General features: G+C 40.8%; 1 protein-coding gene across 4 annotated transcripts in view; it reads right to left on the reverse strand.

The window, feature by feature from the left end:
* Nucleotides 1-895: 895 nt before the first annotated feature.
* The window catches only part of Polh (DNA polymerase eta), a 32002-nt gene continuing 14088 nt past the window's right edge, over nt 896-18809 (reverse strand). For 3 of the 4 annotated variants that reach the window (XM_055612837.1, XM_055612828.1, XM_055612853.1), the window contains 6 exons: nt 15260-15363; nt 13162-13281; nt 11196-11319; nt 10132-10197; nt 5452-5621; nt 896-2617 (listed from right to left, as the gene is read on the reverse strand). In XM_055612837.1, coding sequence (XP_055468812.1) covers nt 1771-2617; nt 5452-5621; nt 10132-10197; nt 11196-11319; nt 13162-13281; nt 15260-15363 — 1431 coding nt within the window. In that variant the 3' untranslated portion in view covers nt 896-1770. The remainder of the gene's footprint in view (nt 2618-5451; nt 5622-10131; nt 10198-11195; nt 11320-13161; nt 13282-15259; nt 15364-18809) is intronic. The other variant, XM_055612845.1, reaches the window with a different exon arrangement.

The raw sequence follows: 18809 nt of genomic DNA on the forward strand, positions 1-18809 counted from the left end.
TCTCAAAAAACAAAACAACAACAAAAAAAAATCCATGGGTTTAATATACTACTAAGAAGCCATGGGTAAAACTCTGCATTAAGAGCTACGAGCAATGAGGAAGGCAGGTCATCTTGTAGCACAGTGGCACTTTCCTAGCACTGATGAAGGCATGCTTGTCTGCTCTCATATAGACTATGCACAGGAGGCAGGGCTGCCCAAGAAAACAAGGTATACTGCTGGCACTGCCCTCCGTTGGTCCACCAGCCATCCTCCCCCTGACTTCCTCCAGCTTACTCTAGATCATTCAAGTGACACCTAAGCTTCTGGTACATGCTTCTCTCTTTTGAGACAAGGTCTTATTGTATTACCCAAGCTAGCCTGAAACTTAACTCCAGATAATCCTGCCTCCAGAATTCTAGGATTACCACACATCTGGCTTATTACTTTTCTCTTTTTAAAAGTCATGCTAGGCAAGTACTCTACCATTGGTTACATTCATAATCTTCCTCTTTCACGTAGGTAATCTAGGTTGTCTCACCAAGGATAATTTTAACTCCAGATTCCCCTAAACTGTTGGGTTACAAGCATATACCAAAAACACCTGGCTACACATTAACTTTCTCTATGACTCCTCCTTGCCAGTCAGCCCAACACTCAGAACAACCAAAAGAGGTGACAAGGTGCATAGGCTTGGTGGTGTACACTCATGATCCCAGCACATGGGACACTGAAGTAGGAGGATCACAGTTTTGAAGACAGTCTAGCCTATCCATCCCCCAATGTCGGAAAATCACCAGTAAGCCACTTCATACTATTTATTTTTATGAGTGATCTGTCTTCACCCAGAAGAGGGAATCAGATAGTTGTGGGCCACCATGTGGGTTGCTGAGAAATGAACACAGGACCTCTGGAAGATCAGTCAGTACTCTTAATCGCTGAGCCCTCTTCAGCCCACCACATTTTTATATTAATAGAACATTTAGGGAAATAAAAGTATGCAAGGAAGGACTTCAAAGAGTACATTTTTTATTGTCCCAGTTTATGTAATTTTTTAAATTACAGATATGTAATTTTTTTTTTACTACATACATTCAACCAATATTAAGAGTATATTTCATGTGCGGCAGTGCAAGAAATCTTTGCTTTAAGCAACTACAAATCTAGCCAGAGAAAAAGCCAGACGGTAAATTCAAAGGAGAGGGTAATTTCCTGCTAAACACAGTGAATTTTAAACTTTTCAAAGACATAGTTTGTAAATAAGTAAAATGAAGTTGATTTGTATATATGTATGGGAAAAGAGATGTGTCTGCTACCTTCCTACCCATTTAACCTACTGCCTGGCTTCATGTATAATCAAAGGTCACATGTAATTTATTAGAGAAGCCTAAAATATTTAATCCAACACCTGCATGGCTAAGGAAGACTACGTGTCTTGCGTTCTACCACCTGCCTCATTTTTCCCTTTTCTGTTCCAGTTTTAAGTTAGGATTTTGGTTTTTCTTTTTTTCTTTTGCAGGGGGCTGTATCTTTTGAGTTGCCCCCAAATAATACCATGTTTAGTCTTTAGTCAATTTTATAGGTAAGAAAGGTGAGATAAGCTCAGGAAGTTTGCCCAAGGCTCCTTATAACTTTGCTGACACTGTTTATTTCCCTAAAGATTAATACCATTGGAAGAGAGAAAGAGCAATTTTGATTTTAAAATTTCATAGATTCCTTCGAGAAATCAACATGATTTCATCTCTCGAGTTAAAAATGAAACAGTAAAGCTTTCCTGAAAGCCTGAGGGCACTAATGTGTCAATGGCTTAAAAAATGATTCCAGGGTCTGCATGCCAGGGGGCCTAAGGCGTTTATTCCTGGAAGCCAAAGGACTCTTGGGAGTTCTTTTGCCTTGAGGAGACATGGTAGGAGCAGCCTGGGGCTTTGAAGTACAAGGCTGTGAAAAAGACTTCTGCAACTCCACTGCAAAATGGTAGTCTGTGTGTTCTGGCATATCCCACACTGGAACGAGGGAATCACACTTGTCACAGAGCACTTGGTCCTCAGTTGCCCTTCGGGCCACCTCCTGAGAGTTGTAAGCTGAAGGCTCAAGCACATCTGGACTGTCCACAGCCACATCTGTTTCTGTAGAAATTGCTTTAGAGGGTACTAGTTTCAGCACTCGTTCATAAACAGGACCAGCACCTACACTCTCTGTTGGCAAACAGCTTGGTTCCACTTCAGAGTCAGTCTGTGGAGGGTCAGGGGCTACAGGATTTCTAAGCTGTGCTTGCTGTAGCAGCAGACTCTTTTGCTTAAAGAAGGGCTCAGCTCCTGTCGTTTGGCTATTTTGGAACAATAGTGAGGGCTTGGATGGCGGCTTGTCTATGGATGTGTTAAGAGGTACAGAGGAAATCTCTTTTAATCTCTGCTTTTTGGCAGCCTTTTGAAAGAAAGACTCTAGAGAGGTGGCTGCCTTTTTAGAGGTGGGCACAGCTGGGCCAGTTCTCTGGGTCGTAGTTTCAGAGCTGGCACTTGGCACCTTCGACTGACAACTTGAGTCACTGTTCAAGAAGACGGTGATGTCAGTGCAAGCTGAAGGGGCAGAGGCAGAGAATTTGGTAGCACAGAGGAAGAGCATTGTGAGGGGAGGGGACCTGTGTACAAAGTAACGGAATAAGGAGATTACAAAGTCACTGTTTTAAGAGCCCAGATGCAATTAGTAAATGACAAATCCTAGCTCTGCCATGAAAGCTAACTATTGCAGTGTTTCACAATCTTTAGTGTGTATCGTATTAATATAAAGAAAGTAGACTGGGGTAACAAAATTAGAGTTTCCATCAGTTTCCTAGAGTTCTAGCACTTGGTCTACGACTTTGAGAACCCATGAGTTAGCAGAAGTTGCTGTAATTAAAGGCAACACAAACTTTGGTTTGTTTTTTTTTGTTTTCTGAGACAAGGTCTCACTATGTATCTCTAGCTAGCCTGGCACTCACTAGAAGACCAGCCTCTGCCTCCTGCATACTGAGATTAAAGGTGTTCTCCCATCACACTCACCTTGGGTCAACACAGATTTTAATCAAGGCAATAGTACTTCAGAAATAGGAAGATCAGGAGTTCAAGGTCAATTCCAGCTACATAAAAGCTTGCCAGCCAGTTGGTTCAGGAAGTAAAGGCATTTGCCACCAAGCTGGATGGCCTGAATTTGGTTTGTAGAACCAGCTCAGAGATTTCACATGTATATGTATATTTCATATGCATTATGTATATGTAGTGCCACACATACACATAAAATAAGTGAAGCAAAATTCCAATCCTAACCCATAATTCTGGAATTTTTTTTAAGATAAAATTTCTTAGCAAGCTTTTGATTTCCAATCTCAGTCTTGGGAAACATTTCAGAGCCAGGCAGTGGTGGCACACACCCTTAATCCCAGCACTCAGGAGGTAAAGGTAGGTGGATCTCTGAGTTCAAGGCCAGACTGGTCTACAGAGCTAGTTCCAGGGCAGCCAGGACTACACAGAAACCTTGTCTAAAACAAAACAAAACAAAACAAACAAAAAAGTTCTTATGTCTAGTTGCCTGAATGTTTTTTTCCATATGAGCTAAGTTTCAGAATATAAAACATGCTTTTATATACAGGTTAGTTAGTTCTTCAATCAGATAAAGAGCAAATGCCATTTTTAAGTTACTATGAGTTTGCCTGGAATCCAGTACTAGAGCCAAGTAGAAAAACCATGAGTTCAAGGCCAGCCTAAGCTCTACAGGAAGAAACAGTTTCAAATAGCAAAAGAAAATGTTGGCACTATCTTCAGGTTTTATTCTTCAGTACCACATTATAAAAAGACAATGTTAGTGATCCCATAAAGGTCTTCAAAGAAGGCTTCATATAAACACAGTACCACAGTTATCATTTGGGCCTGTGTAACTTTAATATTTGTGGATAAGCAATTATCACAGAATGTGAAAGTTAGTTTTGTGAGCATGTCAATATATTTAGATAAGCAATTCCTTAGATGAACTGAACTAATTCTATAATAATGAATTTGGAATATCCTTCTTTTGTTTTCTAAGACAAGATCTTGCTATGTAGCCACGGATGACTTTGAATTCTGATCTTGCAGAGTATTGGGATTATAGGCATGTGCCATGAAGACTGGCTTGAATATACCTTTTCTTGGGGACAGGATGGAAAATGGGGGTGAGGAACTGGGGATAGAACCCAGGATCCTGATTCAGGGCAGAGGCTGTAACTCAGGAAAGGTAGGGTGCTGGCCTCCTATGCATGAAGCCATGGGTTCAATCCCAAGTGCCTCACAAGCCAGGCATGTAATAGTACCAGTCTAACCTCAGCACTTGGGAGGAGGCAGGAGAAGTGCAAAATTCTCCCTGGCTTACCCTGCCTAGAATACAGGAGTCCCTATATTAAAAATCTATGATAATCAGTCTCAGGACAGAAAAATAAACACGACTCAAAAAATAGTTCCATTGTATCCTTGGCTATGTTTCATGCTTAACAGAGGTGGAATTTACTAATGAACAATGGCATTCTAATACCTGTAGGACTTATATAATTATATTAAAAAGAACCGGAAATTAGCTTGGTAGTAGAGTGACTGCCTATGCACAAGTGCCCTGGGTTCCATTTCCTGCTCCCAAAGTGTCCAGGAGAGGAGGGCTGTATAGTAAGACCTTGTCTTTAACAAAAAAGAAAAATATTAATAAGCAAAAATTGAGGCTATTTTAGTACCTATTTACATAAAATACAAATGTACACTAAATACCTACTAAGCATAGGACAATGGGTCCAGTACTAGAAGGATTAAAAAAATACAAAGCTTATATGAAAAATTTCTGAATAAATATCATGAAAGATTTTTTTAAGATGTATTTATTATGTATACAGTATTTTGCCTGCATATGTACCTGCACGCCAGTAGAGGGCACCATATCTCATAGATGGTTGTGAGCCACCATGTGGTTGCTGGGAATTGAACTCAGGACCTCTGGAAGAGCGCAAATAGGGCCCTTAACCTCCGAGCCATTTCTCCAGACCCAATGAAAGATGTTTTTAAGATATAATCAAGTAGTTAGCCAAAAAGTTCTTAAGTGTATTGAACAGTTTAGTCCCTGAGTACAGGCAGTCATTTTTCTGAACACAGCAAGCTAGTACAGGCAGGAATAGTACTGGTTCATTTTGTCTTCTGGCTACTAAATGCACCAAATGTAGGGGAAACCAACAAACAAAATAGAACCCTGCAACTGAACTGCTTCATTTTTATTGTCTTCCTTAACCTCCCCACCCCCAGACAAGTTTGTCTGTGTAGCCTTGGTTGTCCTGGAACTCTCTGTAGACCAGGGTGGCCTTGAACTTAGATATCTACCTGACTTTACCTACCAAGTGCTGGGATTAAACGTGTGTGCCACCACTGCCAGCCCCCAGCCTTCCCCCCTTTTTAAAAGAAGATAAACTGAAAAAAGGAGTCTCACCACTCAGTTTGGATCCCAGAAGTATTACAGTTCCTGATGGCAGCAAATGCATCTTGGCTCATCTTATGAGCATCATAGTGAGAAAGGGCACAGCAACGACGCAGGCTGCTGAGACGCTGGTCTCCTTGCACACGAATACTGACAACCAACTGAGTGGCCACCCTGTCATTCTGTAGGTAAAAAAGGATGAAACCAGAAATAGTTACTAAGAGCATCTTCAGGGTAATAAAAAGATTTGGCAACTCAATTTAAAAGCCAAGAAAAAGGCTAAGCATGGTGTACTCCTTTAATCCCAGCACTTGGGGTTGGGGGGTTAGTTCAAAGTCATCCTGGTTTACATACAGTTCTAGGTGAGTCAGAGTTGCACAGTAAGACCTTGTCTGAAGGTATTTATTCTAGTACTTATTTCTATAAAATACAAATGCAAACTAAACACTAAGCACTGGACAATGGGATACAAAAAATACAGAGCCTAGACTATAGTAAAATATTCTGAATAAAAATCTGATTACAGGCTTGGTGGTGGTGCACACCTTTACCCAAAAGTTTGTGCTATTTCTAGACATAAGTATAATATATGATATTGGATTTGATCCCCAGCACTAAAAAAAAAGAGCACAGAATGTGGGTGATGAATTATTACAGAACATTAAAACATACAGGATAGGGACTGGGGATGTAACAGTTTTTAGAGTGCTTGCCTAGCATGTAAGCCTTGAGTTTGAGCATATAAGTCAGGCATGGTGGTACACAAGAGAGGAGAATCTGAAGTTCAAAGTCGTCAGATAGGTGTGTGCGTGTGTGTGTGTGTATGTGTGTGAGAGAGAGAGAGAGAGAAGAGAGAGGTAGGTATGGGGGGGAGAGAGAAAGAGAGAAAGTCTGAAGCTAGCCTAAGATTCATGAGCTACTATTTAAAAGAAAAACAAAAAAATCAAAACACAAAACTAGAATATTTTAACACGTAATGGGAATAGGACAGAATAAATGAAAATGAGACTTTCCTGAATGTTTTTCATGACAAATAACTAGGATACTGGTTTTTGTTCTTGTTTTTTTTTTTTTGTTGTTGTTTTTTTTTTTTTTTTACTGAAAAAGAAGTCAGGAAAATGTTGAGATTTAACAGTTCAAAGCAAGCTCTTCTGAGTGTTCTTACTCTGTAAACAGGCACTCGTCCTAGTACCTCCTCTACACAGCTGTCTGTAGAGAACAATGTGGAACACCTCTAGAGACAGCAAGAACTGACATAGTCAAGCGTGAGCCTCTGCATGCTTCACTCAGCAAAAAGACCATGTAAGGTGAAAAGTCCATGTCAGGGTCCTCTTCAGAGTCAAAAGTGCTAGTGAGAATACACCAAAATTATATGAGGCAAGAGCACAATGTGGGGTGTGGTGGTTTAGAAACACGCTTGTAGAGTTTTGCCTCTTGATTTATTGATTTTATGTTCAGTGATGTTTTGACTGCATACGTATCTGTGTGAGGATGTCAGAAGCCCTGAAAGTAGAGGTACAGACAAGTGAGATCTGCCATGTGGGTGCTGGAAACTGAATATGGGTCTTCTGGAAGAGCAGCCAGTGCTTTTAATTACTGAGCCATCTTTCTGGCTCTGAGGTTTGCATCTTGAGAAAATACAGATCACAAAGTTTTGGTTGAGAAAAGTTCTGTAATTGCAACTGGATGTCTGCTACGCTTAGGAATGCAGAGGAAACCGAAGTTGAGAACTTTCACAAGTTTATTTTTGAAGGTGTGCTTGTGTGTTCTGTCTAGGGCTGTGCATGCACATGTCTGTAGTCATGCGGCAGCCAGGGGAGAACAAGAAGCATCCTCTAGTGTTTCCAGCCTTCTTCCCTTATGACAGGGTCTCTCAATGAACTGCAGCATGCCTTTTTTCCTTACTAGGCTGGCAGCCTCTAAGCCTCAGTGATCCTTCTGTCTCTGCCATCTTATAACTAGGGTTATAATGGCAAAAACTAACATTTCTCTAAGGGGAAGATGTACAAATGGCCAATAAACCACACGAAAATATGTCTAGCCATCAGAAAATCAAGTGTTCAGCTGAAACACCATAGAGACTAAAACTTGAACAATACAGAGAAGACCAGCATGGCCCAGAACATGGGGACAGTTGTGCTTCATCCGGCACCTTCTGCTGACCTCGGTGGACACCTGTACTCAACATGTCTGTATCCGTCTCTCCGTCACATTGCCAGCAGGGATATACAATGATAAGCCACTACAGAGAGCAGCCTGCCAAATTCCTCAACATGTTAAACAGAGCTACCACGCGACCCAGGAACTGTGCTCCTCAGATGGAAATGTGGAACATTCATAGCAGCATTACTGATAATGGTCTAGAGTAGAAATATCCCAAATATCCATTCACTGGTAACTCTTAATAAGCCATAAAAAGAAGTAATCACGGACACGTTATAATATGGGTGAAGTAAGTGAAAAGGCTATATACTGCATTATTTCAGTTATATGACACATCTAGGACTTTCTTCTTTTTTTGAGGCTGGTCAAGTCCTTCTGCTTCATCAGATCATATAATATGGGATGAAAGATGTACACCATCATATTAAATGGATGCCTGGGACTACAGATGAGTAGGGAAGAAATGCGGAATGATTGCTAATGAGTAGAGAATTCTTTTGGGGGTAAATGACATCTCCTACAGCTGACTGAAAATGGATGTGGGGCATAAGCCTGCTGTCCCAGCACTCAGGAAGCAGAGGCACGCAGATCTCGGTCACTTCAAGGTCAGCCTGGTCTACATAATGAATTTCATCCAGCATCCAGCCCAACTAGGAATACAGTGAGAGTCTGTTTCAAAAAAAGTAAACAGCCGGGCAGTGGTGGTGTACTTTGTTGGTCCCGGCACAGAGGAGGCAGAGAGGCAGGTGAATCTCTGAGCTCAAGTCCAGCCTGGTCTACATACAAGGCTGCAGAAAGAAGCCCTGTCTCAAAAACAAAACAAAACAAAACCCAAAGAGAAAAAAAATCTCAAAAACTCAAAAAGCAACAACAACAAAAAATCCCAAGCAAACAAAAAATAAAGCCACTTGTAGTCTTATAGTTAAGCAACTCTAGAACATACTAAAATCACTCAATTGTACACATTTACATAGATGTGCTTTATGTAAATATATATATAATCCAGGGCAGGGGTAGACCATACTGGTCCTAAGTGCCTGGGAAGTAGAGACGGAGGGTTCAAAATGCCTAACATTTGGGAGATAGAGGCAGATGGTCACTATAAGTTCTAAGCCAGCCCAAGCTACATAATGAGACCCTATCTCAAAACAAAGCTACCCAGAAAGAAAAGAAACTGTCAGATGTTCAATGTTTGATTAATACTGTGTCTTTAAAGCGTCTACTATGGAGCTGGCAAGATCCACAGTTCCATGGTTCCACAGTTAAAGAGGGCTAGCTGGTTCTGAGCAACCATGTCAGGTAGCTCACAAGTGTCTCTAATTCCAGCTCTAGGGCCAATGCCTTCTTCTGGCCTCTAAGGGCACCCTCACATATGTACACATACACAAAGACACAAACATAAGGGAATAAAAAAGAACCCAAAACTTTCTTCTACAGGGCTAGCAAGGTGGCTCAGCAAGCAAGTGCTTGCAGTGCAATCCTAAGCACCTGAGTTCCATCTCTGGAACCTAGGTAAAGTAGAACAGACTCCACAAAGGTAGTCCTCCAGCCTCCACACGTGTCCCAACACATCCATCATACACAGAAAATAATTTTAAAAATAACCAACCTTCCACTATGTTTAAATGAAAAGATTACAGCTCAATGGCGATATACTCTGATACAATCCACTAATATATTTAGCGTTGCAGGAGAAGCTAAACAAGAAAATACAAAAGAGTAAAGGCAAATAAGTGGTAATGAGAGGGGCAGGATGAAGTTCTTACCTTTGAAGAGCCAGGCTTCCGAAGACCCCATTGGCTGACAGTTTTTTATTTCGGTTTGTCAGGGATGATCGTAACCCCTGGTATTTGTGAGGTGCCAGGGATCAAACTCAGAACTTTGAGCATGCTAAGCAAGCACTCTACCAACTAAGCTGCATCCTTAGCCCAGTGTACTCTGCTGTATGGGCCTGATTTAAAAGGCAATTAAGAATTTTCAGCCACGCTTAGTAACTCAAGCCTATAATCTTGAAAACTGGGAACCTGAAGGTAGGACTGGCAAGTTCAAGGTGAAGCCTGGACGACCATTTTAACAAACCTCTTTCTTTTTGTTGAACAGTCTCCTTGGATTTCAGGAACTCACTCTGTAGACCAGGCCGACCTCCAACATAGAGATCCACCTGCCTCTGCCTCCCTAGGGATTACAAGTGTACACCACCACATCTGGCAAAACAAACTTTCTTAAAATTCCCTATGCTGATTCTATTCTCTCTGTGTTCCTTTCTCCACAGGGTAAGGAGCAGGAGCATTTAAATCCGAAAGACTAATAGACAGGGGCTGTAAAGATGGCTCAGAAGTTAAGAGCACTGGCTGCTCTTCCAGAGGTCCTGCCTAGGTTCCATTCCCAGCAACCACATGGTGGCTCACAACCACCTATGAGACTGGTACCCTCTCCTGGTGTGCAGACATACATATAGGTAGAATACTGTATATGTAGTAAATAAATCTTAAAAAAAGACTAATAGAGAAAGAAAATCTAAACTCTTACATCACTTCGGTCTTTGGTTAGTCTCTCCTCAAGTTCCAGGGCTAACTGCAAGAGCCACCACTGTACCTAAAAAAAAATGTACAAAATTAAAAAGAAATTAATCTTTCATTTAAGTAGACACATCAGAGATCCAGACAGTGGATTTGTCCACTGATTGATCCCTAGAACTAGATCACGGCAATCTCAGTACTCTGTCTTCCTCTAGTTGGAGGTTTTCAGTCCAGCAGAGTGATGCATAACTGTAATCTCATACTTTAGAGGCTGAGGCAGAAAGATCATGAGTTCAAGGCTGGGTTACACAGCAAAAACCCATCTCAACAACAAGAAAAAAAGATGGGTACAGAGTCAGGAGGATCACTGGGATTTGCTCTATGCCAGCATAGTTTCAGGTTCAGTAAGAAATCATCTCAAGCAGGGTGTGGTGGCACAAGCCTATATAATCCCAGCACTCAAAGGCAGAGGCAAGCCAATCTCTGTGAGTTCAAGGCCAGCATTGTCTAGGACAGCCAAGGCTGTTACACAGACAAACCTCTCTCAGAAAATGGAAGTGAAAAAAAAAAAAAAAAAAAAAAAAAGATCATCTCAAGAAATAAAACAGGTTAATGGAGCAAGACACCTGATTTCTTCCTCTGGTGTCTGCATATGCATGTAAAGGTCTAAACATCTACACACATGTGCAACACACCCACAATTTGGTTAGGATGATGCAATCCAAGCTGGCCTCTAACGCTCAGTGCAGCTGACTCAGCCTCCTGTCTGCCCAGATTACATGTGTGCTATACACACTCAGGCTCCAAGCCCTTCACCTCACTTTTCTACCATGTTCCAATTCTAAGGAAGAAGAACCCAAACTGAGTAAGGAACAGCATTTTAGGTTTTTGAAGTTCCTAACTCCAAAAAAAGATAAAAAAAACTGCACTGTCCATTTAATCCACTTCTATTTTATACTTTTTAGATTGAAGGGAGAAAATGACAAACTAGTTATTTCAACATAAGAAACAAAACAAACAAAAACTTAGCACAGCTATCACAATCCACTCTCCCCTTAAAAGAGTCCTGCTTACCTGCTCCCGAGTAGCCAGGGCCGTCTTCCCTGGGAAGTTCTTGCTACAGCCAATAGTTTTAGGTAACTGCCTGGGTTTAACTGGATCATGTTCAATACCTCGGCACATGGCATACAGCCAAGACCTAAAAACCAGCAAAAGATATTAAGATGCAAGTATGATTATTCTTGTTGTTCTTGCTTGCTAAAGAGAGGGTCTTCATTCAACTGGCCTCGAATGTGATTCTGCTGGAGTTATAGGTGAGAGCCATCATGCCTGGTTACCTATTTATTCATAGCATATAAAGGCTGGAGAGATGCCTCAGAGGTTAAGAGCACATGCTATTCTTCCTGAGGACCTGAGTTCAAGTCCCAGCATCCACATCAGGCAGCTTACAACTGCCTGTAACCCCAGATCCAAGGGGGACCTCTGTGGGCACTTGCATTCCTATGAACACACACATACACATAATTAAGAATAATAAAAATAAACAGCATAGTTAGATATCACGAGCTGGCCTGCTTGTGATCTTCCTGTCCCAGCCTCCTAAGGGTTGAGATTGTAAGTACAAGCCACCATGCCTAACTTAATAATTTTTTAGTTTTGATTTGTTTTTATTTAAGACAGGGTTTCTCTGTGTAGTCCTGGCTATCTTGGAACTCATGCTGGCCTCAAATTCACAGATATCCACCTGCCTCTGACTCCTGAGTGCTGGCATTAAAGGCATGTTGCCACCATTCTTGGCTGCTTAATTATTATTATTAAAACAAAATACCTACATTAGCCTTTTATCTTCTTCATGAAAAAAATAATTGAGGCTGGGGTATATAGATCAATGGCAGAGCATTTGTCTAGCATGTACAGGGCCCTAATTTTAATCCTCCCAGACTGCAAACAAAAAGAAAATAGCTAGGTGTGTCCCAGCACTTGTGAGGTAGAAGCAAAAGGATCAGGAATTCAAGGCCTGTGTTACTTGAGACCATATCCCAGATAATAAATAAATAAATAAATAAATAAATAAATAAATAAATAGGAAGGAAGTAGGGAAGAAAACTGTACCTTTAAGCATACCTAAGTTCTGACAGAGCTCCTGCCCTTCTTAATTAGTTCTAATGAAAGACATCAGAGGAGAGAACTAATCCTTTCTAAACTTAAGTCACTATTTTTATTTTTTTTTCAAAGTACCAACAAACAAGCTACCAATTCTTTTTTTGTGTGTATGTGTCTTCTAGGGCTGACACATAAAAATTTGAATGTAACATCAGCAAAATAACAAACATAAATATATTAGATGTAGATATAGTATAAAAATATAGGAATAGCCTGTTTTGTAAGCTTGAATTTTCATGAGATTTGTGCAGCTGAGGCAGAAGAATTATATGTTCAAAGCCTGCCTGGACAACTTAGTAACGCTTGAATAAAAAGTGAAGGAAGAAAGCTGGTAATCTAGCTTTACAGTAGGGTGCCTACCTACCATGTGCAGTACTGGGGACTGGATAGAGTGACATCCCAACCTCTTTCCTAAGCCAAGCTGGCATTAAAGGCATGTTAATCATACCAATCTCATATTTTGTGCTTCTATCTCCCAAGTACTAAGGCCATAGGCTACTATGTCTGGTGAGAATTAATATTCTAAAGGACCAACTCCTGAAATGACCTCATGAAACACAGGTCATAAGCTGGGTATGCTGATGCATGCTTGTTATCTAAGGAATTGAGAGGGAGAGAGCCAACAGGATTGGCACTTCAAGGCATCTTTTGGTTACATATCAAGTTTGAATCTGGCCTGGGCTATCTGGCCCTGTCTACTAAAAGCTCTTATCTATATTAAATTTAATATCTCTATAAAAGTTAAGTTTGAAAATAATATAAACCTCTTATAGTTCAAGGCCAGCCTAGTCTAGAGAGTTCTAGGACAGCCAAGGTTATACACTGAGACCCTGTCTTGAAAACAAATTAATTAATTAAAATACTATAAGCTACTTACCCATTCTTCTCTCCAAAATGATTCTGGAGCTGGGATTCAGTAAACTGGGTCAGTTCACCCATGTATTCCACCCCAAGGATTTTAATGACAGAAGCTCCTAGCTTTCCTCCAAGACTGCGGCTAAACAAAGGAGGAATTTATAGGTTACATTTAAATATGCAGCTAACCAAAACAAAGAAATTTTGCTGCTCTGAGCAGCTCTTTAAAAGGTTTAGAGAAAAATCAGAGAATGTTTTAGTCCTGCAGACTCTTAACTGTCCAGCACAAAGCTGAGGGCTAAGTAGCTCAGCGAGTGAAAGAGCTGATGGTTACAGTATGATCCCTGCAGCCCTCTGTGGAAGAGGACAACTAACCAATGAGCGCACCCGTGCTCATGTCTGTAGTCACACACACATGCCAACAACAACAAACCAAAACGGGGGCCAGATGATTCTTCTCAGCGGGGACGTGGGAAGAGTAACAGGAGTGTAAAGAAAATATTTGTCAATGATCTGTTATCAAGTCAACTGCATGTAAACATTTCTTTTTTCTTGTTCTTGTATATATTGTTCTTATCTTTGCTTCTTAGCATGACTTTAATCCCAGCATTCCGGATGCAGAGGCAGATGGATCTCTGTGAGTTGAAAGCCAGCCTGGTCTAGTAAGTTCAGGACAGCTAGGGCTACACAAAAAAACAGCCAGGTCAAAAACAAAAACAAAAACAGGATAAAAAGGGTTTTTGTTTTTTTCCCCCTCTATTGTGGTGTGCTGTGGTGATGCATGCCCAATAGTTATATAAAACCTACCATCCCATTTCAAGATTAAAATGCCAAACCCAGCCAGCCATAGTGGTACACACCTTTAACCCCAATGCTTGGAAGGCAGAAACAGATACATCTGTGTGAGTCTGAGGTCAGCCTGATCTAGAAAGTAAGTTCCAGAACAGCCAAAGCTACATAATGAGACCCTGCCTTGAAAAAAGCAAAGCCCACCAAACAAAAAACCAAACCAAACAAAAATTAAAAAATTTCCAAATCCAAAATAAATGTTTTCCACAACCAATATTCTTCAGCTGGCTTTGAAGGAACCTACAATCAGCCCTTAGTGTACCTTGAGTATTTCTATTTCAGTGTCTTCATCAATATAGACTATTTCATGTACCCCTGGGTGAGATATAGTGAGATATCTTGCACTTTCCCTTCTTTCTTTGAATGTCTCCATGCTGCTTTGTCCTTGGCTGGCCCTCTACCACTCCAGTCCATAAACCTTTCTCAGATCAGTTTTGTTTTCATGCCTCACGGAGATCAGTATGGCAGATCTGAAAACTTTTGACTGAGCCAGGTCTGGTGGCTTCTATCTATAACCCCAAGCACTCAGTGACTGAAGCAGGGTGACTAAACTGAGTTTCAGTTGAGTCTGGGTGGCACAGTGAATTCCTGGCTAGCTTGGGCTACATACCCTGTATCAAAAAGCAAGCAAACAAACAAAACCCTTGACAGTAGAGAAAAGTGAAATTCCAGCTGCATGTAGTAGCGACCCATAGTCCTAGCACTTAAAAGGCTGGCACAAAGAACACCACCAACATGAGGCCAGCCGAGACTATAGTGAGACTTGGTCTCAACAACCTCCCAAGAGAAGGGGGAAATTTGTTTTTTAGTTTTCTTTGTGCAGCCCTGGCTGTACTGGAACTTGCTCTGTAGACCAGACTGACCTTGAAGTCGGAGATCTACCTGCCTTTGCCTCCTGAGACTGGGATTAAAGGAATGCATCACCACAGCCCAACTCAGCTCTTTTGTTGTTGTTTTGAGAGAGCGTTTTCTACATAGCCCTGAGTGTCCTGGAACTTGCTATGGAGACCAAGCTGGTCTCAAACTCAGAGATCAACCTGCCTCTGACTCCTGAGTGCTAGGATCAAAGATGCGCACCACTACAACTGGCAGATTTTTTTTCTTAAAAAGATAATCCAGAATTGAAAATTCATTGAGAATAAAGCGTAAAGGTAGTTTTCAAAATTTTCAGTGTTGCCCCTCTGACTAGTACCTATTTTCAAGCCTTTATGAAACACAAAAGACACCACAAACCAAGATCATTCACATAGATACGATGTCCCTATACTCACATTTTACGAACTGGCATGCGGCTGAAGAGCTGCGGGACTGACCCATGTGAGACTAGAGTTTGGCGGTTGGGCTTGTTTAGTCCACAGGCAAGTTTTGCCAGAACCTGGAAGAACAGAGATCAGGAAGATCCTTACTATTGGTATACTAACTCTATATAGTTAGTAAATATTAAAGCATGTACACACACACACACACACAGAGAAAGAGGCAAAGCATAAGGGCTATCCTAATTGTTTCCACATGAAAATGAAATATAAAAACATCTCAAAACCTCTGTGTTCCATAGAATCTGCTAGGAAAAACATTTTCCTCATTGTTCTCCCTATACTCTTCTATTCTCAGTTTTCCTCAAGTCAATTATTTTTCTTTTCCATTTATTTGAGATTTTTCTCGTAATAGATTTAAAAACCAGAAAAAAACTAAAGATACACTTCTTATTCATATAAATATGAAAATGCTAAAATAGGCCAAGAATGGTGGTGTGTTGGTGATTATTAATATTTATTATTGATTAATCTTTTAGTTAAAAAGTGGTTATTCCTAAACCAGTTGTATACCCAAATCACTACACAGAGACTAGGATGTATTTAGTTAACCTAGAGCACAATGCTGGGCAATGATTACTCTATCCTAAACCTCCACGCCTGCATAGCTTCCTCCCATTCGGATTTCCCACATTATATTTGCTTTTAGTCAGATGCATCTCCCAGCTGGTTCCAATACCTCTCCTCTCTGCTCTCTCTTCCTGACTCCCACCTGCTTCTTTTTCCTCCCCTCCAGACCAGGATGTCCTGCCCTATTCTCTCCATTGCTCAGCACTGACTGGTTGTTTTATTGACAATACAGAGAACAAATGGTGGCATGTTTACACAAACTTGAAACCAGATAGTGGGGTAGAGAAATCAGTATTTGAAAGAACAAGGCTAAATTGTATACATTCCACAAGAACATTATACCAACAGTGGTGCAATCCTGTAATCCCAACATAAGGAAGTGAATGTGAGAAAACCAGGAGTTCAAGACTGGCCTTGGCCACACACAAACACATACATATAGTCAAATTTTTAAAAAAGTTCACCCCACATAGACATATAAATATACATCTATTTATAATTCCTTAATTTTCAGCAGTAAGATTCTTTTTTTCCTGTGGATTAACTAAAACTCAAGTGACTATGCACACCTGTGAGGGATTTTTTTTCTTTCTTTCCTTTTTTTTTTTTTTGTGGGGAGGAGGTAAGGAGAGACAGGGTTTCTCTGTTTATATTCCTGGCTGTCCTGGAACTTGCTCTATAGACCAGGCTGGCCTCAAACTCACAGAGATCTGCCTGCCTCCTGAGTGCTGGGATTAAAGGTGAATTAAAGGTGAGATTAAAGTGTGTCACCGCTGCCCAGCAGGGATTTTTTTCTTATTTAAATCACTTGAAGCGGGAAGGCCCACTTTTATTAGGATCTTTTGAAATGGAAAGATATAACTTTAATCTAGGGTACACCTTCTCCTGGCAGCTTATATAAAGACCATGGAAGAAGGAAGCTTGCTCTCTCTGCCTGTTTGCTTTCTCTGCCTGTTTGCTTTCTCTTTGTCTGCTTGCTCTTGCTGGCAAGTCTGTTCCTTCATGGCATTACAGCCTACTTCTTTGGGATTCTGGCATATACTGAAGACCAGCTGAAACGTGAGGCATAGGCATCACTGACTGAACAACTACCAGATCCTTAGACCTTCCGTTAGTAGTCAGTCATTGTTGGACAACATGAACCAGCCTATAAGCCATTCTTATAAATTTAATAAATATATACATTCATTCTATAAGTTCTGTTCATCTAGGGCAGTGGTTCTCAACCTTCCTAATGCTTCAACCCTTTAATACAGTTCTTCATGTTGTGGTGACTGCCTCCAACCATAAAATTATTTGTCGCTACTTCGTAACTGTAATTTTGTTATTGTTATGAATTGTAATGTCAATATCTGACATGCAGGATATATGATATTTGACTCCTGTGAAAGGGTCATACAACCCCCAAAGAGGTCATGACCCACAGGTTGAAAACCGCTGACTAATAAATGCTCTCTCTAGTATGTGGCTCTGGCTGTCTTTGAACTCACAATGTAGACCAGGCTGGCCTAAAACCCACAAAGATCCAACTGCCTCCCATGTGCTAGGATTAACAGCATGCATCAGCTATTAGTCAAATTCTTTAGTAATTTCAATTAGGCAAGACTTAGTATGATTTGTATTACATTAAGAATATGATTTCCTTCCATATAGCCAGAAAAACAAAAATTCTTCTGGGCAGCTTAAAAACTTTCCTTCTATTAAAGAGAGAAGGTAAGGGAGAAGTGGCAGCAACCTGGCTAGCTACTGCTCAATTACTGAGCCTTTGTCAGAGCTGATGAAAGCCCCATATTCTCACTGCACTTTATCTACAGTTAGTTAGAAAATTGGCTACACTGTTCCTGGAATATTGAGAACTGTCTGTGTTCCCTATTTTTAAAAATAGTGGTCTAAATTAAAATTTTACTACCACCTTACCCTTAATTGTCCCCACTGCTCTAAAGCCTGAGGACTGCAGTTTGAACCCCAGCACCTGTGAAACAAGCTGGGCATAATTCTGCAAACACTTGCAACCCTAGCTGGAAGGGAAAGAGACAGGAATATCTCTGGGGCTTGCTGGCTGGTTGGCACAGCCCACCCCCCACCCCAAAAAAGAAGCTAGTTTTAGGTTCAGAGACATACCCTGCCTCAAAAGGACTACAGCAGAGGCGTAATAGGTTATGACACACATATGCATATATCACACAAACATAGCCACAGCCATATACATGGGTATGTATATGGATACAAGGAACAGACAGAAGCACAGAATATCTAGGCAATTACACATAAGAAAACAATAAAGCTAAGTACAGTAGCACATGCCTGCAATCCCAGGACTTGGGAAGTAGAGACAGTGGATCAGGGTTATCTTTGATAGGAATGAACTTTGATCCTAGCCTGAGCTACATGAGACCTTGCCTCAAAACGCCGAAGAATACAAGACAAAACAACAACAAAAATATATATAGCAAGTGAAAATAAAAGAAATAGGCTAACGTATACAAGTTCAAAACCTCCACATTTCTATATAGATAGTTTAAGAAAATATATTTGTTGATCAGTTCTCAGGTTGCTTAGGAAAATATTTAAACAATGCAAGTAATATTGTAAATTTAAGCTTTTGTTTGAGTCTCAACATGAATTTTATTCTAGCTACGCTGTTTGTTAAGTTTTTGAGACAGGGTTTCCCTATATGTAGCCCTGGCTCTTCTGGAACTCACTCTTCTGGCACTTGAAGATCCATCTAAGTGTTGGGATTAAAGGCGTGCACCCCTGCAGTCCAGATTAACTAAGTTTTTTCTAATTACATTTATGGGGGCATTACACATGTGGAGGTCAGAGGACAATCTATAAGAATAGGTTCTCTTCTTCTGCCATGTGGGTTCTAGGAATAGAAGTCAGGTCTTCAGGCTTGGTGACAAGTGCCTTACCCACTGAACCACCTCACCAGTCC

This window comes from Psammomys obesus, unplaced genomic scaffold (genome assembly GCF_907164565.1).
Source record: "Psammomys obesus unplaced genomic scaffold, mPsaObe1.curated_primary_1811, whole genome shotgun sequence".
Taxonomy (NCBI): Eukaryota; Metazoa; Chordata; class Mammalia; order Rodentia; family Muridae; genus Psammomys; species Psammomys obesus.